General features: G+C 35.6%; 1 protein-coding gene across 13 annotated transcripts; it reads left to right on the top strand.

The window, feature by feature from the left end:
• The first annotated feature begins 619 nt into the window (after nt 1-619).
• Nucleotides 620-26,770, top strand: lrrfip2 (leucine rich repeat (in FLII) interacting protein 2). 13 transcript variants are annotated; one of them, XM_042737441.1, is made up of 28 exons: nt 620-989; nt 1,912-2,074; nt 9,204-9,290; nt 9,858-9,917; nt 11,185-11,238; nt 11,337-11,384; nt 11,710-11,790; nt 12,406-12,450; nt 13,329-13,391; nt 13,553-13,639; nt 13,863-13,910; nt 14,026-14,073; nt 14,167-14,223; nt 16,072-16,137; nt 16,295-16,408; nt 16,903-16,947; nt 18,950-19,084; nt 19,414-19,485; nt 20,549-20,719; nt 20,953-21,045; nt 21,332-21,424; nt 22,259-22,360; nt 22,691-22,823; nt 24,290-24,339; nt 24,417-24,537; nt 24,615-24,694; nt 25,422-25,526; nt 25,787-26,770. In XM_042737441.1, exons 2-28 carry the CDS (start codon nt 1,961-1,963, stop codon nt 25,895-25,897), a joined length of 2,283 nt encoding a protein of 760 aa, XP_042593375.1. In that variant the 5' UTR covers nt 620-989; nt 1,912-1,960; the 3' UTR covers nt 25,898-26,770. The 13 variants fall into 13 exon arrangements, with proteins under 13 accessions (XP_042593375.1, XP_042593380.1, XP_042593379.1 ...); XM_042737444.1 differs by having other exon boundaries at nt 636-989; nt 1,974-2,074; XM_042737443.1 differs by having other exon boundaries at nt 636-989; nt 1,951-2,074.
• Nucleotides 26,771-27,512: the final 742 nt, after the last annotated feature.

Genomic DNA, 27,512 nt, shown 5'->3' with positions numbered 1-27,512 from the left:
ATGTGTGGCCTAGCGGATATCAGAAAGCTGATATAACTTCAACTGAAAGTAGAATGGCTTGTTTACCATTTTATTAATTCACATACACATTGTAGCCCTATTATATTATTCATTCATTCATTCATTCATTCATTCGCATCTTAATGTCTGTTATAACTTCTGACAATATTTTGAATTCAACAGCTAGAGGTCATTATTGGACTACGAATGTAACAGAACTTTGAAGTCTGTGGTGGTATAAAAAAGTAAGAAACTAGAAATCATTATGTTTTATCCTTGAAAATATGTTCTCTCAAAATAAAATGAAACATTAGAAGCATCTCAGTGCAGATGAGGTTTACACAAACTGATTACACAGTCAGTCACTGAGAGGAGAACCATGTCTAGTGTTAGTTGGTTAGGGACAAAGTTATTATTGATCTGTTTGGTTTGGTGTTAGGATTAAGATGGTTATCGTTGGTATTGAGGTAAATTGGTAAATTATAGGTGAGGGGACTTATTATTATTATTATTGAGTAACAAGTAATTTGCTAGGGGTAATTATTACACAAAGACATCTACAATCTGAATAGTTAGTTGGTTAGGTTTAGCTGGTTTAGGCGTGTTCCAAGGCCACGCCTCTTTTCCAACATCCGGGACTTTTAACGCGAAGCTGGAAAAAACACCTCAGACTTTCAGGAACGACCGTTAAGAGCGTGTGGTGTGGCGGCATTTCCCGTCATTCACGGTGTTTTGTAAAAGAGATTAAACTGATGCCAGCGGTGGTATGCTGCTTTTTTAGCCTCCTGTGAATTAACGTGAGCCGTTTTCAGGAGAGCTTGCGGTGACGGACAGTGTCAGTTTGTGGCTGTCACGCAGGCACGCGCGCTCTCGCTCAAACGGAGGCGCGCACGTGACGCGCGCTCGCTCACTGTAGTCAGCGGGAACGGCGCCCGCGTCTCAGTCAGAACCGACCCGAGTCTCGAGCGAAACGGTGGCGAACAGAAACGGTAAGAAACCGGCACTTGCGGCAACCGACTGTCATGAAAGTCCAGGCAGGTCACTAAACTGTAATGTGTGAATTAACGGCACGAGACTTGAGTGACATTTACACACTTTATGTCTTTGAGGACAAGCTAGCAAGCTAACCGCTAACTAGACTCACAAATATTGAATTTTACTCAGCACATTTTATAATTCATAATAATTACATATATTTAGCTTTATGTGGTGGATGCTTAATCTGTTTAAAACTGAAGCGCGCTGGTTATATATTTGTTTTCAGGAAAATAAGTGCTTTAAGTTAGTCTGTCACGCAGCTGAATGAGTACTGGTTTATATTTAGCCCTTCAGCAGAAATATCAATATAAATATAGATTTGCATTTATAGGTTTATTTACATTGAAATGTAATTATGAGATCCTGACACATTTAACAAGGGTTTATATATAATAAGACAAGCATGATATCGTACGCACAGTGCTTTGGTAAAACTACCCTCGTTTGTTTATTAAAATAATTTGCTTGTTAAATGTCGTTGTGTAAATTAATTTTCTGCCTAAAGAGCATGTAAGAACAGCTGAGGGTGCTGTATTTAAAGAATCAAACGAACAAGTCTTCCGTGCCTGTGATATTTCTCTGCTGTGTCACATTATATTATGAGGTTCGGTTGTGTGTCTGGTGTTAATCAGCTCTGTGTCCAGACACACATGACTAAAGCCTCTATTTGTGGGTGTGTGAGATAGTGTGAGAGGCCAGGTTTATCTAACCTACATTATCTAGCCTACATTTGAAATGTTTTATGAAATAACACACTAAGATGGAGAGTTAAGTCAAATAGACCTGCATAGGAAAAAAAGGACTGTCAATGCAATTTTCTCTGCTTTATTGTCTCAACAAACAGGTCATTAAGTTTATATTTTACACAAATAGACCACCTTTGTGAGAAGAGACCGTAAACATCTCATTCAGTGTTTTCTACATGCACCGTGAAGTTGCTGCTGACATGGGGACGCCAGGATCAGGACGAAAGCGGGCCCCAATTAAAGACCGCTTCTCAGCCGAGGATGAGGCGCTGAGCAGCATCGCCAGAGAGGTAAGAGCTGTTCACCTGTAACCCCTGTTTCTCACTCGTGTCATCTTGTGGCTGGTGGTTTCCTGTAACCACAGCAAAGGAAGCATTCACCTAGAAACTCACCCTGATGTTGTTGTTACAAACCCAAACAACTTAATTATGCATATATGCAACAAAATCATACAGTGATTTTGGACTGTTAAGCAATTAAAAAGACAAACAAGTCATACTTCATGGGAAACAGACTGAAATTCGGTCATTGTTTGCCCTTCACTGTAGCTTACAAATCTTATTTGCAGTTTCACATGCATGTCTGGTTACATGACACAAGAAGCAGTGTCTTTTGCTGCCTTTGCAGCTGGTGAAGATATGAATATGGGACATTACAAAGCAACATGACCCAGCCCAATTAATCTGCATGCAAAATGCCTTAATTTGCCTTAATTACAAAGTAGCAAACTTTTGCATGGTTTTGCATACACACACACACACATATATATATATATATAAATATATATATATATATATATATATATATATATATATATATATATATATATATATATTATATATACATTTATTTATTTATATACTTTTTATTTTTATTTTTTAAGCCCTATACATGCTGTCATATGAACAAACAGCGATGATACAGAAATAAGTTTCACAAACCTTATGTAAACAAAACTCCGGACCTCACTGAAAGCTATGATAACTTTCAGTTCAGTATGTGAGTCAGATGTTGATTCTGCAACCGCTCTTAGTGGATTCAGAATATTCCCATCATTGTATGCATTCTAAATGGTTAGGATACTCCATCAAAGACATTGGAGAGTACTAAATGTGCTGGAAGTCAGGGTTCTCCAACCTTTTTGACACCACCGACCGGTTATGTTTGGAAAATTTTCTCGCGGACCGGCTGGACGCAGGGTATTATAGAGTATTATAGGGAGGAAGGGGTTGTATATAAACTTACATATATATATATATATATATATATATATATATATATATATATATATATATATTTATAGTGGTTTAATGCGTTATATTGGAATGTTTTTTTTTTTTTTATTATAGAGTATTATAGTGGTTTAATGCGTTATATTGGAATGTTTTTTTTTTTTTTTTTTGAGTTACAGATCTGATTATTTTTTCGGATAAGCAAGAAAAAAAATATTTAAAGCACAATGACAATGCCGTGAAGCATGTCTATATGCTTGTGTGCACTTTGATTGTGTGCGAGAACAGTGTGTGAGTATCGAATTGGGCTCTTTCATTTCTTATTCTTGTGGTTTAAAATTGCTGTAATGTGTAAATTGGCAAATGAATCTGCAAATCACATGCATGCCGAACAGTATAGGGTCTCGTCCGTACGTATCACGGATCAACTGCGATCCCTTTATCCCCTAATATGTGATAGATCAGAGCAGTAGATCTTTCATTTACTTATTTAACATGAAATCGTCAAATTGCTACATATAAATCACATACAACGAAAACACTGAATAATAAGAACAGTCATTAACACACAGTAGATAACAGAGTGTCATATCTATACAAATTTTTCCCAGAACGTTCTTGCGACCCGGTAGCAATTCTCCCACGGCCTGGTGGTGGGTCGTGACCCAGTGGTTGGGGACCTCTGCTGTAAGTGATTAGCTTTTCTAAAATACCATACACAAAATGTCCCAACTACTCGACAGATATTACAGGAATATATGTACCTGCCTCTGTGACAGCCTTAGGCTCTGTAAACAGCAAAGAAGACTCAGGGTAGCGGCCAACACCTCGTAATCAGAAACACTCTCCATCTGTCAATCGTTGTGGCTGTTTGGGTTTGCTGACGTTGATTTTGCTGGCATGTCTTTGAAAGGTGGTGTTTTTGAGAAAGGGCGTGTTGTTATGACATCTCAAATGGGGAGCATGACATCTGAATTTAAGTGGCTGTCCAAGATGAAAATGTTAACCCTGCGAAGCCTGACATTTGAAATAATATTTAGAAAAATACAATTTTGAAACAATTTGTTTAGATCCAGTTTGAAGAATAGTTTGCATATGCAAAAAAAAAAAAAAACGTCAGATTTATTCTGAAAAAAATGCAATGCAAATGCAATTTGATTCAGTTGTTACTTATATGACCGAGATGTTGAAATGTTTGTAATGTCAATCAATGAGAATTTTATAACATTATAACAGACTACTTGCATAAAATGCATATAAATGTCAGTTTTCATAAATATATTTTCCAATAATAAGATGATTAAGATGTTAAAATGCTTTGTTTTATTATCAAAGCTCTGTAGTTTTCAGTGTGGGGGCAAAACTTGATGTATTATATTTGATACTTACATTTCAACATGATTTTTATTAAAAATAATGTATGGCTAATTAAGTAAGTTGCTTCAATCCAGAAAGTGTTTATCTTGAAATGTTGCTAACAAAATAAAGGTTATCTTTATGTTTACCTTGTAAAAATCATTAAAGATTTCAGAGCAAAATGACATGTAGGTGGACATTTTTAGAATTATACTAAAATGCATTTTAGGTGCTAAATAGTATGACACCAGTCAGACACCAGAAGGCATGTACATGATGCTACATTTTGACAATGTTGGTAATTTGGAGGCCTTAGAAATTCATGCATCAAATATGATACAGTAGGCTTTATGAGGTTAAAGGTGAATGTCTGCGATTTATCTAATCTCTGCATCAAAGTCTGAATAGTTTGGATCTGCATTATATTGTCGGTCAGTCCCTTATAGCTCTGTTGTGATGTGTCGATATTTTGATGTTCAGGTTCTGCCAGTTGGAGCTGCAGCTGATGAAGTTTGACTCACAGCTTGAGCAGGGAGCAGCCAGTATGGACTTGTCTTAGATTTTTCAGCAGCACACATGTGTGAGCCCATCACTCTTGCAAGCAGAAAACTCTGACTGCTATCAGTGCTGTGCTTAGGGACTCTTCAAGTTGAAATTAACTCATATGACCCAAATTTATAATTGCAGAGCCCCCATGTGACCAAATGGGATGACCTTGTCGCTAAGCCAGATATAAAATCATAAGGGAGAGAATTTGGTGTCTGCGTTCTTTTTCGTTGTTTGTATGCCATGTTCATTATATAACCATAACATATGCATTTCTTGTTGCTATGATACAGCTTTAGCTAAACCACAGCATTGTCAGCGTGTTAATTGCAGTACTGGCACTTAATATATCAAAACAAAACAAAAACAAACTAGATAAACTAGGCAACCTCACTTATCAGGTAGTCAGCTTTTTTTCTTTTCTTTCTTTTTTTTTTTTTTTTTTTTTTTTTTTTTTGGCAATTGCCTTATCTTAAAAGGCACCATGAAATAAAAATGGACAATTCCTATTTTTAATGGAATATTGATTCTATTATAATTATTATTATTATTATTATTATTATAAATAATTTATCTGTGCACATCATTATATTTTTAAAATATGTTTAAAATAAGTTCACATCACATCAACTTCTCTTGACTATTTGCACATATATATATATATGTATGTATGTATGTATGTATGTATGTATGTATGTATGTATGTATGTATGTATGTATGTATGTATGTTTGTTTGTTTGTTTCTTTGTTTGTTTGTTTGTTTGTTTGTTTGTTTGATTGTTTGTTCAAGAAGCTGTTTAAAATAAGGAAGAAAAGATGATTGCAATTTCTGTTTTGTGTTGACTTTAAAATAGGGATTTTATATAAATACCAGGACTTTTCTGCTACAGTTTAGTAAGGAAAATAAAAATAAGGGTAGGTTTCTGAAACATTATACAGTTTTATTTCTAGTTAACTGTTTGTTCAGTCTGTAACATGAAGGAAATGAAAGGCAGTCGTTTCCTTCTGATACTGTCACTGAAAAAGCAAATTCACGCAGCAATATCTCCTTAATATGGACCATATAAGGATGTTTTAAAAGAGGAAACAGAAAAATCTAAAGCTACAGGGTGTGAGCTGTACTGCAGAAGTGAAACTGCAGCCAGATTGAGGATGTTTGTTAAATATCTAAATATTTAAGGATGATTTATTTGTGCACTGAGAGAAGTTTGGCATCTTGTCCTATGCACTGCTGGAGTTCATGTACTTCTCAATCACACTTTTATACAGTTAAGAGAAGCTGAATTTCTTACTGGTCCATTGCATTACGACTAGGATTCGCTCCACCCATGCAGTCCAAAGATTATTTCAGTCTACACAGTCTACCTGCAGCACACATAAAACTTCGCTTGTTTCATTGAACCTGCCTTTGGATCCACCCATTTTGTGTCTGCTGTGGAGGAAACTCCCTAATGATTAAAAGACATCTCTGTTAACCGAAAGTATGCCGTTTGATTTGTCTGTGCATGGTCAGGGTTACAGGGGGTGAATTTGAGCCATGCAACCCCCTGTTGAGGTCACTTATGTTACTGACCAGTCTTGTCACTTTCAGAGGGCAGTGATTTGCATGGTCCATTAGCCACAAAGCAACAGAATGAGATAGTCCACTCATCTTGGAGTATCTAGGGCAAGGTGTGATATTCCTTTAGCTATTACATGGCTTGCAGTGCTCTCTGTTGAATGTGAGGTTGAAATAGGTCAACGTACTGTAGTACTTCTTTGCCAGATGTAATATTCAAAGTGCACACCTACTTTATGCAATGCAAAAATACTTGTACTGGAAAGATTTTTTTTATATCTATTTATTAATTGTTTATTTTTACATTTTTGTATAAGTGCATTTGTGGTACTTAAGGCCATAGTCCATTGGATCAGTTCAGCGTTAGGCTGAATATAATGTTGCTATTGCACTAATGCACATAAACTGCCTCACATTGTTTACTAGAGATGGGCTCATGCTGGTTGACATATTCTACTAAAATGAAGGCTTTGCTGAAAAATATTAACTATGTAAAGTGACTTGTAGTTTCAATGGCCTAACTTATCAGCCATAAGACAATCAATTTAAATATAATCAGACGTCACTGAAAATATCATAACATACAGTTCAGTAAGTCAAATGTTGATTCTTTAAGCAGCCTAAATGGATTCAGTGAGATCATTCAGTGAAGGATTTGTCAGACTGATTTAAACTGGCAACTTGTGATTCTTTTTGAATGTTTGCATTGAAAGATCTGGTTCATAAGTCTATTGTTCGTGAATCAGACTATAGTGGTGGTGCATTGATTTGCCTGCAATCCACAAAGACAAGAACAGCATGTTTTCTTGACATTATTTTTAAGTGAAGAATTGATCATATTCAAGTGGTGTAAAAACACTAGCTTGAACTGTAGAGTCTTATAAATGTATGCTTAAAGTAGGTGTTAAACGACAAGCTGACTGCTCTTTGAATAATGAACCAGTACAGATATGGAAACTTTGCATTTTATTGTCACCTGCAGTAAAACCGTTGCAAACATTTCCATATCGACTTTGATAAGCTTATTGTGTAGTCATGCTGTCATCTCATTGGTCTGTTCGCCTATGGAGCTCCGGTTTTGCAGAATACAGTAAGACTGTCTCTCTAATAAATGAACGGCTATGTTGGAGGTTGTGAAGTAAGTGTGTGTCCCCCCCGCTCAGATTTCCTGTTGCAGCCTCATGACGGAGGCTCTGCTGGTCTATAGATAGAGCTGGAGACACTGGGCTCAGCTGAGCTGCTCTGGTGAGCGGGTCAAACTGTCAGACAGCTCAACAGGTGCTGAACATAAGAATCACACACACACACACACACACACACACACACACACACACACACACACAGAGCAAACCCTCTCTAACCTCACCATGTGTAAAGATTTGGGGTAAGCCTTGTTTAAATGTTTGCTGTTAGGCTGCATACTTTGCAAAGTCACTGTCCCATCTGTCAAGGCATATTTGTATTGAAGTGTAACATAATTAATTATTATGTAGGGTATTAGGAAATGCAAGCAGGTCATATTGCATGTGTGTCACATGAGGAATGCGATGTTCAGAAATCATCCAACATTTGTTTACCTGGAGTGTGAGTCTGGTGCACTGTTTGTGTGTTGATCTTAAATTAGACGCTGCTTCTGAATCACATTTGTTGTTTTTTCACCTAGTTAGAGACGTGAATTAGACCACCCCCATTGCTTCAGCCACAACCCCTCTCTTACCAAACCCGCCCTCTAAAAACATGTCAGCCAACCTGATGTTAGAAAATACAAACCCAAAGTTTAAAAAAAGCTGAAAAGTGTGGGCTGCTTTATTGTAGAGCCCAGTGTTGTCACAGAGACAGGTGTGGTTTCCCAGGACACCCTTTTCATTGTTTTGTGTCAGGACTCTTGAATGCCTTCTTTCAAGCCGTTAAATGTTTTCCTAAATAGTCTATTGAAATTTAAGAGGGATGCCCTCCCAGCCATGGTTTCTCAGTTCTTATATCATGTCCACCCATGTATTATGCAGATGTTGCTTTCCCAACCATGGTTGCATGGAAAATATGACCGTTCCCCTCTTTTTTTTTTTTTCTTATGGGTGTTTTTGGGCATTTATTTATAGGACTGTAGCGAGACAGGAAAGTTGAGGGTGAAAGAGGGCCAATGGGATTGAGACATGACTCAGGTTTGAATATGGGTCCTGTGCGCCAGCTGCTCTTATATATATCATCAGCATGTACGCTATCCACAGCTCTGACGTCTATTCATGTTATGATTGCTGACTTTTGAACCATCAGCGTAAAATGCCAGTAACAGTGGAGGAAGCAGCGACAATACACTTCTATTTCATTCCAGTTCTGTATTTGAAATATGTACACTACTGTTCTAAGGGTTGGCAATTTTATTTAAAAGTTTAAAAGAACAGCATTTATTTGAATTCGAAAGCTTTTGTAACATAAATCACTTTTGATCAATTTTATTCATCCTATTTTAATAAAATTATTTATTGATGATTCTTGGCTTATTTTGAGTTTAACAAAATAACCTGCCTTGTTTGAGTGAGTAAAAAGTTGGTTCTGTAAGGCGGTGAGTTATCTGAATGATTCATACAGGACCTTATGCAGAATAATGACTCCTTTTTAAAATTGCAGGTCCAAGATACCATTAAGTGTCCAGGCAGAGTGCTTTTTGCTCAGATTGTTTGATGGAACAGCTATTAAGATAAATTTCTCTTTTCTCTCTTGTGCAGGCGGAGGCCAGACTTGCTGCGAAGAGAGCAGCTCGTGCTGAGGCTCGGGACATCAGGATGAGAGAATTGGAGCGGCAACAGAAAGAGGTGAGTCCTATAGAGCAGATGGGATGAGAAGTTGGATTTCGTTCAGAATATGCCTGATCTTCTACAGACCATCCCCTCTTTTGTTGCAGTAAAGCAGAAGGATTGTTTTAGAGTGGCCTTTTGCATAATGTGCTTGTTTATTTCAAGCATTTTTGTTGAGAAGACAGTACAACTGCTTTTACAAGTAGTTCCAGATTCACAACCCAGATTTAGCTAGCTGTCTAGCTAAGCTCATAAGTGGAAACAGGCCTTTGACAATACAGTATGTTTTCAATGGTTGAAGCCACATGTTGATGATTCAGTTATTGATGTCAGCTGTATCTGTCTGTATTTTCTGTGCTTGTGCATTTTCAGATGTTGTTCTACACTGGTTTGAAGAATATGTTTGCATACTGAAGTACATATTTTCAGTATGAGTAGTTGCGTGTTAATGGGTTTGTTCATCAGTATGTTTGTTTTCGTTTTTCTCTGTAAGACATTCACCAAAAAAGTACCAAACAATCCACTGTCACATTGAATTGCAATAGAAATCTTTGTGTTTGTCTTGTGGCTGTCTCTCTCTCACAGTTGTCTTACCATCAGCACTCCTCCTCTAGCAGGAAGTGGGGGCAAATCCACCAATGGATGGTATGAGAAGGATTAGGCCAGTTTGGACATGCATGTACTTTTGCCTTTTTACTAATAAAGAGCTTTCAGATGGGAGTGTGCTAGCTGTATTCTCATACACTCAGTTGTTTGTATGTGGCTTTCAAGCATGTTTTTAATAATACTTTTGGGTTTATAAAGGAACCCTTGTGGTACTGTTGTTGTCTTTAAAAATAGTATTCTGTTAGGACAGCATTGGATTCACTTTTTCGGGAGAGTTTTTTGCACATGATCTATTTGCTTTAGTGTTTTGTATATATTACAGTGGTAACCCCATTAAAAATGGTCTCAGCATTTTAATTTTGTCAGTCTAAAATGAGTATCTCTATGTGGCCTTTTCTTTATGGACTGGGTGATATGTTTCTGATGTCTTTGCAATGATTTTGCTGCCAATACTAAATTATATTGTGAATATCATATCATAATAATCAATTTTATTAAAGATGATTTATAGCAATATGTAATTATTTTTTGAAACCCTGCACTACATATTTAATTTAAGTGTTTATTGTATTTTAAACTGTCTATTTTATAGTGTATTTTTATATTACTTTTAATTAAATAATAGAAGGAAATACATGTTATTGTTCATTCAGTGAATAACATTGTGCAAAATATGCACTGATTTATTTTTAGATAGATATTTACTGTTTAACTACTTGCATCAGTAACAGCAAATATGTAAATATTAAGATACTAGTTCTGTCAAATGATTAATTGCAATTAATCGCATTCAAAATAAAAGTTTTTGTTTGCATAATATATTTGTGTGTTAGGTGTCTCTTTATTATGTATATATAAATACACAAACATACAGTATATATTTTGAAAATGTTGACTTTATGTTACAAACAATTTATATTATAAATAAATACATTTAATATAAACAGCATATTTATCTGAAATATATTCAAGCATGTGTGTGTATTTATATATACATAATAAATATACAGTACACATACATGTATTACGTAAACAAAAACTTTTATTTTGGATGCAATTAATCGCGATTAATCATTTGATAGCACTAAAAGATACATTTAGAATTTTGTCAATTTTTTTTTTTTTTAAAGCTATATTGCCCAGCCCCTGTTGTCATGTTGCTGCTAGTAAGCTTATATGCTTGCCTTAAAATTTGAAGTATGTTTAGAGTTTGTTTAGGACTGCCGGTAAAGACTAACATTAACACAGCCTAAAACATGCAGCTTCTTTTGTTTAAACTCTATGCTCTTCATTCTGTTCATCTCAGGCTGATACAGAAAAGGCCCATCATGGTCATCATTCCAGTAGCCACAGTCGACGGGTTTGTATCTCCTGATGTTGCTGTCTGTCTTCTCCTTTTTCCTCTTTTTTTTTTTTTATTGTCCTGTTTCTTTTTTTCTCCTAATTTCTCATCAACAGGGATTAAATGATGATACAGCATCGGTCCGAAGTGTCGGAAGTTACAGGGTGTGTCATACTGAACTTTATGAAAGTGCATTCAGACTTTATTCAATTGTGTAGAGTAAAACTTGCCGCAAGCTAATGTGAAATAAGTCTTTTTTAGAGACATTTGAACATCATTTATGATAATTTTTTTCATTTGAAATATTGGTACTTAACATGCAAATTCCAGCAATCAAATCAGCATATTTTTATTGATCCAGTAATCACAAACTGGAAAGTTTTAAAAGCATGTATAGAAAGGTAGATTTCCAATAGCATGTAAAATGCCTTTTACATGCTATTGGAATATGAGAATGAATGTTTTCCTATTGGACTTCTGCTTTTAAAGTCAAGTTCAGCATCTTTACGAGATTTGAGCAGTTCTCATCGCTCCAGTCGGGCTAGTTCTTCCCGGAAAAGAGACTTGGTGGTACGTCACTGTGTGTGTTTTCCATCTGACATTGTAGTGTGTGTATTTTGGAAACATTGTTTTCTCTTGTGTGACTGTCATGACTCTCTAAATTAGACTGCTGTATTATACTAACATTGTTTGCTCTAGTTGATTGGCTAGAAGGTTTGTCTGTGTAACACGTACTTTAGCTTATATAATACTGAAATGATCTAATTCTAAAGCTGATTTCTAAAGACATACCAGATTCGCATGGTCATGGAAAATGTAAAAATGTAATTATTTAATGAGATTATATATGAAATTCAGACCTGGAAAAGTCAATGACAGTGCAGTTAAGGAATAATGTTCTGGGACCCACATTTGATTTTCATGTAGGTTACTTCAAGGTTGATGTGCCTGAACATTACAGGCAGGCTTTGTGCTATTGATGACTAGCACCGTTGAGTGGTTTTCTATAAATGAAGCATAACCGCACTGACTCAGTGACTGAGCGCACTAACACAAAAAGGCCTTTGATATGATCTGACGTAGCGCTCCCTTATTAGCGCACATGGCATGTCTGCAGCATGGATTACTTCATGTTATACAGTATATCCAGCATAGATTGTGATGGTTGTGCTGTTTTCTTTGCAGTCTGGCATATCCAGTAGTTCCTCTTTGAAGAACTCCCACTCCACTGTATGTATCTGTGACAGTTTACAGTTTATTCTCCTTTGAGTATCAGAAGTTCTGCATTTAAGTATTTTACATTGTTCCAGTTTTACATTTTATAAGTGCAGGCGGCCAGCTCTGGGATCTTAGTTCTTTCAAGCATTGTACTATGAAAGCATAGCTTTATATATCTGTGACTAGATTCTTGGGCTACACAATTAAGCAAAATAAAACTTGTGATGTGGCTTAGTGTGATAAGCAAATCGCAGTGGCTTTGATTAAATTTTTAATATTAGCTGCATGTTTCAGAGTCAAGCGCTGTGTTCATTTACACACAGGCAGCTCATATTCCAGTGTTTTCAGTGTCTCAGAGCAACTCAGGTCACAGCAAATGCTGCTCTACACGAACTCACAAACTACATGAATGTTATAAGCTTGGGACACTTATAACGTACATTTGGGAGCGAAAAATTCCTAAAACTTTTAACCAAAACTGTTAATGAGAAGTGCCTATAAACTGGCTCTGTTCAACAAAAAAGCTGTATGGAATCCTCTGCAGCTGTCCATCAAAATAAAATGTAATCTCTGTGGTTTAATGTTTGAAAATAAAGAAAATAGGACAGCCATAAATATTAGTATTGCAGTTTTACATTTGTAAAATCTAATAAAATTATTTGTAAAAAAAATTATAGGGAAAATTAACATTTCTTATTTTTTATATTTTACCTTAATAATAATAATAATTAAACAGCCCTCAAATAATTACATTTAAAATCACAACTTTTATCCAAAAAAATTGCTGTAAGATTTTCCCCTCAAATCATGCAGCCTTTCTGGTTCCAAAATTGGTAAGTTATTACCGTTAGTAAGAGAAAGCTTTACACATTTGTGATCTTCTCTTCCAGAGCTCTGTATATAATGATCTTCACAAAAAACCTGTTGGCAGTAGCTCCAAAAAGGACCTTCTGGTCAGTACTAATCAATATCCTGAAATTAAAAGCTGCTTCATTCTTGATGCATCATCATGAACATGTTCTTCCTGGTTTAGAGCATGTTATTTCAGATTTGTGACTATGATTCATATCCGATATCTGTGTTCATTTCCCATTGCTTTACACCATTTCCTTAGACTGGATTGTATCATGACCAAAGAAACTACACCAGCTTAAAGAGCTCCAAACCTTCTCCCTCTACTGTCTCTAACTATACACCACGGGTTTGTCTCCTTCCTTTCTGCATCTTATATATTCTCAAGTCTTTAAGTCCTCCTGGAAAAGTTCTTCCTTGCTGATTCTGTTATATTATGTATGAAGTTAGTTTAAGTCAAAGGTATTTATTTCAGTACTTGTTGTTCCTTCAGTTTAAAAGCTAGTCTGGAATCGTCGGTTTGACTCTGTGGCGATATCTGACAGCTGTTGCTTGTTGTTTGACCTTCACAGGCTCCGTCCAGCAGCAGTTCTGCAGGTCTGACGCGCAGCTATAGTGTGGTCAGTCAGATTTTCAGCACATCTGCCATGTGATTGGATGTGATTAGTCCCCCCTCTGTTTTATAAGCCTCTTTGTCATCTGTTCATTTAAAAAATGTCAGATCTGTGTTCTCAGGCCTCCATATGTGATGACGGTCTGTATGGTTCATATAGTTCCAGAGCTGTAAGTGATGCCATAGCATACATACTAAAACAATAATCTTATCATATCCCTGGAGCAGTGTTGGCTCAGTGGTCAGTGTTATTCCCCCCGCAGCCCTCTGAATGTAGCTGGTATTCCTCTGGTGCCAGTTCCACCCGCAGCAGCCCTGTGGTGAGCATTGCTTCTGTCCAGAGCTGCAGCAGCTGCTCATGCATGTGTTCATTCTGAAATGCCAGTGTGTGCTTATCTATATTATACACTCATATAATTCAGCTTTTACTAGTAGATGTTTGCGTTAGTCTAACTCCACGTATTGAACTTAAGTTTGTAACTTGTAAGTTTGTTGATTGTGTTATGAACATTAATGATACCTCAAATTTTTGGCATGTTAAGGGGAGGTGTGCAGAAGTGACTGAACTTATTGTTTATGAAAAAAAACTTCATAGACAGTGAAGAAGGGACAAAGCTCTACCCTACTATTCAAAAGTTTGTGGTTGGTAAGATGTTTTTAATGCTTTTAAAGCTTTTATGCTGGTCAAGGGTGCAATTAATTAATCAAAAATACAGTAAATGTGAACTAATATTACAACTTAAAGTAATTGTTTTTCATTTGTGTAATTTATTCCTGATCAGCCAATTACCTCGAAAAAAGGTGAGGGGAAGAACTTAAAAAAAAAAAATGGAAAGCAGAGTAGGGCTGTGAAAATGACTGAAAAACTAAATTAGAATTTTCTACTTAAATATTATAAAGGCATAATTTCAGTAAGAGGGAAAAAGGCTTTTGGCTTCTCTCCTGAGGCCATAAGAGGGCGCATCACGCAAAATATTATACACATTTCGTCAAAAGTGTAATAAAATGACACGACTGTCTTTGAAAAAAAAATAAAAGTGCATATTGTTTATAGACCATATATAAATAATAAAGCTGCTTAAACAATTAGAAAAAAACAGCACCATGCCTGTATGTATAATTTAATACAAAGGAGCAAAAACCAATCACAAAGAGTAGGCTACTTTCTTCATTTAAAAACATGAGATACAGTGGGATGGTTTTTTAAAAGTTGAACTTACATTAATTTTACATGGCTTTCTAAACATGCTGCTCTCTTTTGCGAGATGCAAGTGCAACGCTGATAGTAGTCCCTATGAATATTCGAAATTAATTTTTTAAAATTTTTTTAACAGCCCTAAAGGAGAGTTGTGGAGAGACCTAAATACATTAATCAATCACAAATTTGTTACCATTAAATCCGTATCAAAATAATTTAGCACAGCTGCCAACAGGAAGCAGATTTTTCGGCATCATTGTTCTTCAGAAATCATTCTAATATGCTGATTTGTTGCTTAAGCAACGTAATTGAAAACAGCTTAAGTTGTGCTACTTAAACATTTTTGTGGAAATCATGTTTTTTTTTTTTTTTTTTTTTTGAATTCTTTGATTTAATAGAAAGATCACTTTAATGCATCCTTGCTGAATTAAAGTATTAATTTAAGAAAATAAAAAAATCTTACAGACCCCAAACTTTTGAATGATTGTGTATATAGAGTACCAGTATATCATAGAGACATGGAGGTGGCTTTTGTTTTTTTAGGGGGACTTGTGCCATTAAGCAGCTTGGCTTGTCATAGGCCCTCAACATCTGAGCCAAAGATTAAAGCCAACATTGTCGGTGTAGTATGTCCAGAAATGTGTTAAAACGTATAATTTGTCATTCAATTCAGTGCATAAACTGAAAGTACAAAAAATTGGATGCATTGTTGGTGTTTTGATAGGTTGGTCTCTAAAGGTGGGGCAGGAATTCCGCCAATGTCTTTGCATGTGGTGCATTTGTCCAAACATCTTAAGTAGCAATGGCATTGTTTGATGACTTGTCACTAATACAAATGGAGTGCTATTAAAAGAGTGACTTTGAAATGGTTGCATGTTTCTGCTTAACAGTTAGGACAGATGGTTTTTGGTTTTCTTCCCTGTGCAATTTGCGTTTCTTCTTTTGAATCATCCTCTTTTAAACCTTTCAGTCATCCTCTGATGACGATTCTGGCAGCACTGTATCCCGAGGTCGACGTGGGAGAAGGGATAGTGTGGTGAGCCAGAATAGAAAATGTGACCGCATATCCAGTGTTCAGACAATGCAACCACATATTCTGTTGTCATTAAAAACAGTAATATATCATAAAAACTTTTCCACTTCAACTTCTTATTTTCTTACTCTTTCCCATGTTCTCGTCTGTCTGTGTGTAGTTGTCTGATTTCTCTGATATCTCTGAGACGGCTGCTGATTATTTCAGCCGCTCCAATCGCAGAGGCAGTATTGTCTCTGATCTTGATGATTTGAGCATCCCAGACCTGGACAGTGTAAGTCAAGACATGCATGAAGTATTAACCCATGTGACAAGTTGACTAAAGAGCACTGGATGGTTATTTAAAGGAATAGTTCAGTTATTAAAGTTGGTTTACTCTGCATGGCTTGATACTGTGAAAAAATTACATTAAAAATGACTCTACTGGCCTTTTTTATTTAATGACTGCTTTTAGGAAGGTATGTGTATCATTCCTGAATAAATGCATCTAACTGTTGTGTGTGTCTCATTGGTTGGTCAACGTTTGGTTTTAAAACTGGGAGTTTTGGTGAAGTCTGGCTGGAGCACTGACTCTGGTGGTTTCTGGTTAAATTGAATGTGTTACGTGGCATGATGTGTGCCTAAAACAGGCTACAAGAAGTAGCATCATACTAACCATTTTCTTTGTCTTACTTTAGGATGAAGGCAAAACCCAGGCCATTCAAATTGCGACAAGTGTATTTTTCTAAATGTAATCAATGAGACTAATGGTGTTTTCTTCTTTTTCAGCTTGATGAGAAACGTGACAAGCAGTTTACAGACACCTACAGCCGGGTAAGTATAGAGATCATTTTCTACTTCCCCGTGTTGTGAGATATTTAACACATAATTAAGACCCAAGTTTATGTTTCTCTTCTCATTAGGGGAAAGTTAGTCTGTATTTGGTCAGTTTTTATTTTTTTATTTTTTTTTCATTCAGTGCTTAGGTACAATTTCTGGATATCTAGAGCAGCTTTATGTGAATTGTTATTTTTGATATCATTTTTAAATACACCAAACAAAATTTGTTTGCAATGCAGAGGTGGCACAGAATCTGTATCTGAAGTGGCATTTAGATGCATTTACACAGACTGTATAATGCAGGACATGAATGCTGTTAACCTGCAATTACAAATGCATAAACTAACAAAAATGTTGAATACTGTTATTTGAAATTATATTGGATAAAAAGGCAAATATTTTTTTAATGTAAACCTAAAATCGCCAGTAAGTGGCAGCAAAACGCTGCATTAGTGAGTCATTGAGTCATTTAGTCAACAGATTTGTTCAAACAGCTGATTGATTCAGTAACAAAACACTGTCCTGTGTTGCTCAGAGACGCAAAATAATTCTGCTGTGGCTTTGTTAGAAACTATTTGCGAAATAGAATAAAAACAGGAACTTGTGTCTAAAACGTAAGTCAAGTAATCTTAACTTGTGTAATGGACTGTTTTATAAAATCAGTGTCACATTTGTAATCATACTGGTATTTGGAGAAAAAACTGTACTCTTTGTGCGTTCGTAACATAATGAGATGATATAAAAGTCATACTGGGGAACATTTTCCCTCTTATTTTGAATTTTGGGGGAATTCTAAATGTATTTTAATAGACTAAATCATGCAATGAAAGTGTGAACTCTAAATGTGCTAGCGCAGTAGTCTAACCTACATCATGCGTGCAGTATCCGGGTGTGTTTTGGTTTTTTGCAATATACTCGATAATTACGATATTATGGATGATATATTGCCATTGTTGGGCAGTAACGCATTACTTAGTAACGCGTTACTTTAATTTGATTACTTTTTTAGCAACGGAGTAATTTCAAGCATTATAATTTACAAAATAGTAATTATAGTGTAGTTACAAGCTGAGGTCTCTATATGTTACTGCTGTGTTACATTGCTGACAGAATGCAGTGTTTTATAATCTAAAGATAAAAAGGATGTAGCACACGCACTCTCGAGTCAAGTGCCAGTGGATTAGAGACCTGCTCCCGTGAGCTCTGACGCAACAGAGTGCAGCACGGGACAAGATGCTGGTGGTCGGGTAGACACTTGTGTGTGCGGGGTGCGGGAGGATAAAATGAATCGTGGGACTCCCGCAAAATAGAAATAGCTCAACATAAAATATCTAAAACAAATAAATTGTTATTCATCTATTGCACAAAAGCAACATGAACTAATATAAAATATAAACACAAGCCTATGCAGAGTTTCTGTTTAGGCTGTAACACGTGTTTGCTGCGTTGAGCAATGCAGTGCACGAATCCTCTCATTATAACACACGAATTGTAGACATTATGAAAGATTCATCATGCTTATATTTATTGTGTTATAACAGAGATTTGTGAGATTGCGATTAACTGAGATGTCTTTAAGAGATTATAAATGCAGCGCTCTTTGCTGGCATACTGCCATGAAAAACCATGGACGCAGCAGCCTTAGTTAAAATAACAGTGTTCTGTAAATGTTGATGCTTTATTAACAAATATTTATTGGGAGCGTTTATGCTGGGATTTCTTAATTTCATGGAGAAAAAAGTAACTAGTAATGTAATTAATTACTAATTACTTTTAAAATAAAGTAATCAGAACAGTAACGTGATTACTTTTAAAAGGAGTAATCAGTAATTTGATTAGATTTTCAGAGTAACTTGCCCAACACTGTATACTGCACACTCCTACTGCAAGCATCCTACCGCATTTTTGCAAATAAATTTAACTAACAGGTGTTACGGTTGTTGAATAATGTTTTGATTGATTGTTGATGGGTGTTTTGTGCTCTCGTTTCCTCCAGCCATCCTCTCGATGTACCACCCCGGCGCTCTCTGCAGCTGCCCTGGCATCTCTGGGGGGCAGCAGTTCTAGAAGGGGCAGCGGAGATGCTGGAAGCATTGTTATGGATGCAGAGGCTTCTATCAGCGAGTTAAGGGTAATTATGTTGTTTATTTGTATTGCACAACTGTAATACAGATTGCTGAGGTATTTCTTGAAACAAGATGAATCTACCTGCCTTTGACCATATTTTGGCTGAGCATTGAGCATCATACTTTCCTACTGAATGCATCCGATCTCAGCGAATCCACTTGTGTTCATTTCACAGTTTTATTTGTGTCTGTTAATGCTTTCGTTTCTTTCCTCTTTATGTTTTTTTGAATGCCTTCGGGAAGCTCTCTCCTTTTTGTGTTTGTATGAATGTACAATCAGAGGTCACCGCTCTGACCTTCAGTGAATGCCAAACCTTTCCCATGATCTCAACAGGACATCTATGATCTAAAGGACCAGATTCAGGATGTAGAGGGCCGATACATGCAGGGTCTTAAAGAGTTAAAGGTAGAGGGTCCTGAGCTCAACGCATGCCTTTCCTCATTCTCCACTAACACACCAGGCTCTAAGCACTCCTAGTCTGAAAGCACGAGCCTTGCATGAGTCTTCCACTTACTACATTAGCTCTTTGCAATCACGTTTGGCCCACAGTCGTGTTGCCTGAAGACGTAATTGCTCTAAAGCGCTGGAAGTCTTCTGCCTGACTTCTAACAGCTGTTAATGAAGAAGATGGACGAGGATGCAGAAACATATATTTTATCAGCTGTGCAAAGGATTTCAGTGTTTGTCCAGTTCACATTTGGAAGTTGGAAACTGATATCACTGAGAGACTGTGAAGGAACAGACAAGGGTTAATGTGACATAGATATGGAAGTTCCTTCTTATATCTGATGTCATATATTATTCAGAGTTAAAGTCGACATAAAATGCTGCAAACAACCTATTTAGGGACTTGATTTTATCTTTTGAGAATTGATTGGATTGTAAAAAGGTGGCATTACATATACTACTGTTCAAAAGTTTGGGATCAGTAATATCAGTAATAGCTGCTGAAAACTCTTTGCCATCACAGAAATAAATGACAGATTCATATAGAAAGTTATAACAATATTTCACAATATTACAGTTTTTTTTCCCTGTATTTTTGAATAACTAATGCAGCCTTGGTAAGCATAATAGCATAAAAAAATCTTAATGACACTAAACCTTTGAACAGTAGTTTACCTGGATGGGACAAGTGATTGGAGGGAAAGAGTCGATAAGGGAAAGTTATTTCAGAGGCGGAGCAAGTTATTATCTTTTTAGGACAAGTTACAAAGAAATGTGTACAGTAAGACCAGGAACATGCATTTATGGGACCATTTTGATTTCATGTTGACTTTAACAATTTCTATCCGACTTTATAATATTTAGTTGTATTACACTTTTCAGTTTTTACTTGTACATCACATTTTTATCTAATCTTCAGTGCAGTGGTCAGTGTGTGCTTTATTTGCCTGTTGTTTCGTTTTGTAGCATGTAAAGCTACTCCAGTACTTTTGTGTGAATTTTTTTCCCTCCTTTTGATCAGGATTCTCTGTCAGAAGTGGAGGAGAAGTACAAGAAAGCCATGGTGTCCAATGCCCAGCTGGATAATGAAAAGGCAAACCTCATCTACCAAGTGGACACACTCAAAGACGTCATCGAGGAGATGGAGGAGCAAATGTCAGAGCTGCGCAGGGAAACAGAGGAGAAATCAAAGGTGCTTGTAATAAGCAAACATTTTGTAGAAAATAAAACTGTTTTGATTGATTTGACAATGATTCATCAGATTAAAAAAAACATTGTATGGTCCAGCTGTCTTATTGTCACAAAATGCTCAGACCCAGCTGACTGTAAATGCCATGTTTATTTCTGATACATTTATTAGATGTTGGAACCCTGTACACAAGCTTTGGCAGATTATGATGTGAATGTTTTTCTTTTGATTGACAGGAGTCAGAGCGGCAGAAGCACACATGTTCAGTCCTACAGCACAAACTAGAGGAAATGAAGGAGGGCATTCGTCAGCGGGATGAACTTATCGAGGTAGAGCCCAGAACAGAAATGGTTTATCGACCACAGATTCATTTGAAGCCATTAGAAACAATGTTTTAAAAGCTTTTGCAGAATAATCAAGTTATAGATGATTTAAACTCTTGAAGTGAAAGTGTGCTTTATGCTCGTTGTGAAATTGGAAGATTCAGATTCTTTGTCATTCACTTTCCTCTGTTGAGATTCTCCTGTTTTCTTCCTTCATATGTTCTGTCTCATCACTTCTTTGTCGTGTCTATTTTGAATCTGTCCTTTTCTGCTTTATTAAACGCGTCCCCAGGAGAACCAGAAAATTCAGCAAAAACTAGATAACCTCACAAGAGAGGCATTTGACCTGCAGGAAACTGTTAACTGGAAGGAGAAAAAGATTGTGGTAGGACGGTTTAGGAGATGCTGCTTGGATTGATGGCAGAAAGACTGATTCATTTAACTCTTAGTCATCTATTAACATTATTTTTGCCAGGCAGCCTTATACATATAAACAAATTTATATGTATATAGTCTCATCATTTTTACAAAGGATTGATGTGTGGATAATATAATATGCATGTAAAAATGTAGACTTTTAGAGCTTGTTCATAAAAACAAGGGGAATATATTTGCATCAATTTTTGTTTGGATTTATGGGCACTGTATGAAAAAAGTGCTGCCCTCTGCTGGTATCATGAAAATAGATTGCATCCAGAAGATTGATTGGTTTACTTTTGATATACTCACTTCTGCATGAAAATCCACGAATTGCTCAAGATAATTGAACGAAAAGCACTATACAGACTTAAAACAGCATTCCTTCACTTCCTGCACTGTTCATCTGCCAGCATGGTCCGTTTTCATCCTGCCATCTGTGACTAAAGCTAGGGCTGGGCAATGTATATTAAGGACGATCTATGTTGGTAAATATTGCTGTTTATTATATATTGTCAATATCAGTAGTATCATTCTTATTGAAAAACTTGAAAACATGCCTTGAAATGCCTTCAAGAAAATTAAATTCAATGCACACAGAAATGTATATCATACATCAATAGCTGAAAAAACTGTTTATATGCAACATAGACTTTTAATATACACCATATATATACATATCAAATTTAAGCTATATTGCCCAGCCCTAACTGAAGGCTTAAGTCTGGTCGTTGTGTTTTCTGCCTTCTCTGTCTATTTTTCTCTTCACTCCTCTCTCTTTTCCTGCCCTTCGTGTGGCCAGGCGTTAGAGAGACAGAAAGAGTACTTTGATTGCATTAGGAATGAGAGAGATGAGCTCAGGGATGAGCTGGCTGACCTCAAGGGGAAAAGCCGAATGGGAGAGGTATGTCCTTTAAGTGCTCCTGCACAGGATGAAAGCTTGACATCAGCACTGTATATCAACAATAAACAGATCGTTTCAATGGAACGTTTTTGGCTCGCTGCCTACATTTGTTTTCTCTGCATTTCACTGGCCATGAAAACACTGCAAACTTTGAGTACGACTTTACAATAGTTTTAATCAATTTGAGCTCAACTGTGTTAGTGTTTCGTGAATTTTTTTCATGAGTTTGTCACTCAAACTTTGTGTGTCCAGAAGAGAAGTGTATGTGGCCAGTGTTCATTAAAAAAGACTTTTATATTTTAATATATTGTGACCTTCCTGCTCTGACAGAAACATGGGCTGGTCATCATACCAGAGGATATGCCCAATGGAGACGTCAGCCACGAGTCCCCTACCTCAGGCATCACTGTGGTCACACAAGAGGCAGCGCAGGTGCTGGAGTCAGCGGGAGACGGACCTTTGGGTGAGTCTCTACATACACTCTACATACACTATATATAGTACAGGTCAAAAGTTTGGAAACATTACTATTTTTAATGTTTTTGAAAGAAGTTTCTTCTGCTCATCAAGCCTGCATTTATTTGATCAAAAATACAGAAAAAAAATTATTACAATTTAAAATAATTGTTCTTAAATTTATTATACTTTAAATTATCATTTATTTCTGTGATGCAAAGCTGAATTTTTAGGATCATTATCACATGATCCTTTAGAAATCATTCTAATATGATGATTTATTATCAAAGTTGGAAACAGTTCTGCTGCTTAATATTTTTTCAGAACGTGATACTTTTTTAGGATACTTTGATGAATAAAAAGTAAAAAAAAAAAAAAAAGAAGCTATGTTTTTTAAATATAAATATTTTGTAATAACAATATACACTACTGGTCAGTAATTTGGGGTCAGTAATTTTTTTTCTCTTCTCTTTTTTTAAAATAAAATCAATTCTTTTTATTCAGCAAGGATGTGTTAAATTGATAAAAAGTGATAGTAAAGAAAATTTATTATTAGAATATATATTATTAGAATATTTTTTTATTTTGAATAAATGCAGTTCTTTTTAACCTTTTATTCATCAAATATATTAGACAGCAGAACTGTTTCCAACACTCATAATAAATCAGAATATTAGAATGATTTCTAAATGATCATGTGATAGACTGGATGTTACATGTGACACTGAAGGCTGGAGTAATGATGCTGAAAATTCAGCTTTGCATCACAGGAATAATTTTTTTTTTTTAAAGTATATTCAAATAGAAAACTATTATTTAAAGTTGTTATAATATTTCACAATATTACTGTTTTTTCTGTATTTTTGATCAAATAAATGCAGGCTTGATGAGCAGAAGAGACTTCTTTCAAAAACATTAAAAATAGTAATGTTTCCAAACTTTTGACCTGTACTGTATATATATATGTATGTATGTATGTATGTATATGTATGTGACCCTGGACCACAAAACCAGTCTTAAGTCACTGGGGTATATTTTTAGAAATAGCCAAAAAAAAAAATAAACATGGTATGGGTCAAAATGATAGATTTTTCTGTTATGCCAAAAATCTTAAGGATATTAAGTAAAGATTATGTTCCATGAAGATATTTTGTAAATTTCCTACCGTAAATATATCAAAACTTAATTTTTGATTAGTAATATGCATTGCTAAGAATTCATTTGGACAACTCTAAAGGCTATTTATCAGTATTTAGATTTTTTTTTTACACCCTCAGATTCCATATTTTTAAATAGTTGCATCTCGGCCAAATATTGTCCAATCATAACAAAACCATACATCAATGGAAAGCTTATGATGATGTATAAATCTCAGTTTCAAAAAATTGACACTTATGACTGGTTTTGTGGTCCAGGGTCACATATTATTATGAAACTATGGCATAATGCTTGTTTTCTGTGTTTATACCCCAGATGTAAGACTACGAAAGCTTGCAGATGAAAAAGATGAACTTTTGTCCCAGGTATGATTGTACATAAAGTGAATTCAAATGTATTATTGGCATTGTTGAATTGAAGTAACACGTCTACGCTCTTTTAGATCAGAAAACTGAAGATGCAGCTGGAGGAAGAAAGACAAAAGCACTCAAAGGTGGACAGTGTTTACACAGAAGGAGAGCGAATGGAGAACGGCACTGACCTACATTTCATCGAGATGCAGAGTACGACCCGTGACGCATGCTGTGCAAACCCTCATCCTTCACATGTACCATGCTTTAATACTGTCTGTTTTCTGTAGGGGACGCCAACAGACAGATAAGTGAATACAAATTCAAGCTCTCGAAGGCTGAACAGGAAATGGCGACGATGGAACAAAACGTGAGTTTATAATTAGAACAAAATACAGTTATCACAATAGTAAGTATAATCTATATAACAATAGTATACAAAAGTAGTATGAAATGTAACAGAAGTATTATTTATTTATATACTGGCACAGAAAATGAAGCGTATTTAGGACAAACAGGATCATTTAGGTTTGTGACTGTTTCAAAACAATGACTTTTTTGTTTATGTCCATGTTTTTCCATTTTCTTGGTTTAAAAAGAAAGAAGTCTGTTTGATCACTGAGGCTGCATTTATTTGATCAAAAATACAGTAAAACACAATTGAAAATAAAATATATTTTTCTATTCGAATGGAAACTGCGATGCATTGTTTTAAGAATTGGTTGATGAATAAAAAGGTTTATTTGAAATAAAAAAAATTGCGTATTATAAAACATAATATTGTCACTTTTGATCAGTTTAATGCATGTTAGTGTTTTGTACATTCGTTTTTTTTTTGTGCAATTTCCTTTTTTATTACTGGGAACAAATTCAATTAAAATAAAAGTAAAATTTTATATAAGTAAATTAATTGTAAAATAATTATGTTATACATTTAATATATTAATTGCTAATAATTACAATTTTTGTAATAGTAAAAAATAAAAAAATAAAATATTGCCACTTTTTTTATTTATTTAAAAAAAAAAAATCATGGGTAATGTTAAAAATAGTTGAATATTTACATAACTTTTATTTTTTTTGTATGTGTCTGGCAGGTAAACAGACTTGAAGGACAGGTGTCCAGATATAAAGCTTCAGCAGATAATGCAGAAAAGATAGAAGATGAACTGAAAGCAGAGAAGAGAAAACTTCAGAGGGAGGTATGAACCCAACACTGAGCAAATCTGCTATTCAAACATCTCTGATACTGACCTACAAGCATTTCACACATTCATTGTCCCCATAATCATAACCTGACATTTTTAATCTCTGATTTCTGGGCCTAGGAAAAGTCATGGAAACTGAAAATATCTGTTAATTTGAGAAAATAGTACATGATCCAAGCATAGAGAAGATCAGACTCTTTATATTAACAGTAACAGTCAAGAACCATCCTCACACATCTGTTTTCCTTTCGTAGCTGCGTACAGCCCTGGACAAGATCGAAGAAATGGAAATGACCAACAACCATCTCATAAAGCGGCTGGAGAAGATGAAAGCAAACAGAAACGCTCTCCTGTCCCAGCAGTGAAGAGAGACTCTCCCACACCAAAACTAATCTGCAGGCCCTTTACCTTGTTTCCTTTGCTCTCGTGGTAAAATACAGATTTACTCCCTACTAGGGCAGCACTGTGAGGGAGGAAGCCTCTGAACCTGAGAATATTGTACTTCTGTTGGTTTTGTTGTTTTTAAAGCTTGGTACACCACGGTAGCTCGGACTGGGTGCTTTTCCCCCCTCCTCTTTTGTAAGTTGCACGAGTATAAAAGCGCTTTTTAAACTCTAAATCGACATGACTGCAGGGCCCTCGACGTCCGTGTAAATGCTTACACAGCAATGTGCCTTCACAGGGAGGACGAGGGTTAAATGCATTATAACACTATACAGGAAAAGCATATATTTCTACCGGTACAAAAAACCTTAATGTGTTTAGTAAAGGGTACGGCCATGAGTTGAACAGTATAGAGAATCAATCATGTCTGCTATGGTTTCAATTAAGTGTTTTTCAAATATTTAAAATATTTCTTGAAAATAAATGTGTAAATGAATGCAGTATGAATGGGCGGGTGATTCATGAATTGTGATTGTTTGCAGGGCACATTGAATTTTGTTAGGATTTTGTTTTGTTTTTGAAGTGCTTTGTCACAATGGACTACATCAGTTTTACACTAAATGTAATGATTTTAACTCCCAGTAAGAGACCGATGTTTCTACTGTGACATTTTGAGATTTCCAGTTCCAGTCCCAAATGCCACTTGATGCCTTTCACAACGCTGTTGTATTCAGGTTTGGTGCAACTTTTTAATCACACTAGAAACTGATCGTCTGACACTTCATGCACACAGTAATTGTGACTAAAGCAGCTGCAAAGTATACTGTAAATAAACTACACAATTTACAAACTGACCTCTCTCAGTAAATATTTTTGGACTTTTTTTTTTTTTTTAGGTGAAGTGTAAATTCTACATCACAGAATACTAATTCTCATTAACTTGCAACTACATGTCTACTAACTCTCAGAGTAGACTGTTAGGTTAGGTTTAGGGTTAGTAGACATATACTTGCAAAGATTCTCATAGTATGTTGTATGATGTGGACCCATCAAAATAAAGTGTTAGAAGATATTAAGCAGACAGTTTTGTATAATACTCTAATGACTGCTAGTTGACATGTAGTTGCAAAGTTACTTACTGTTAGTAGAATATCTAAAATAAAGGATTACCCAGAATTGCAATCTGTGTGATACAGCCCAATATAACACCGCTGGCTAAACCAATGGCCACATGCATGTAAAAACAGCCTTTAATGCATACTACAATGATAAACGGTATTATGTTGCATTTACACATGACATTATGATATTGCATGTTTTATATTAAAGGAATAGCTCACCTAAAAATGAAAATTTCCTCATGCCATTCGAGATGTAGATGAGTTTGTTTCTTGATTTGAACCGATTTGGAGAAATGTAGCATTACATCACTTATTCACACTGCATTTCCAACATCGATTGATGGACTAGAGTTTTACTTGTGGATAATTGTGATGTTTTTCATCAAATCTGCAGAACTATTCTTTTTTTTTTTCTTTTTTTTTGCTGTAAGTTGTGCAAAATGACACTTCACTTTAAACGTTATTTTGACTAGAT

Source organism: Cyprinus carpio, chromosome B13, assembly GCF_018340385.1.
Source record: "Cyprinus carpio isolate SPL01 chromosome B13, ASM1834038v1, whole genome shotgun sequence".
NCBI lineage: Eukaryota > Metazoa > Chordata > Actinopteri > Cypriniformes > Cyprinidae > Cyprinus > Cyprinus carpio.
The sequence above is the reverse complement of the archived record's forward strand: the minus strand, read 5'-3'. Positions and strand labels throughout refer to the sequence as shown.

Excerpts from the sequence above, each read along its gene's own strand:
- lrrfip2 (XM_042737441.1), top strand. The coding sequence starts at position 1,961 with ATGCACCGTGAAGTTGCTGCTGACATGGGGACGCCAGGATCAGGACGA. Across the intron at positions 21,046-21,331 it reads AGCGGGATGAACTTATCGAG|GAGAACCAGAAAATTCAGCA; the intron begins GTAGAGCCCAGA and ends ACGCGTCCCCAG. Across the intron at positions 24,695-25,421 it reads TGGCGACGATGGAACAAAAC|GTAAACAGACTTGAAGGACA; the intron begins GTGAGTTTATAA and ends TGTGTCTGGCAG.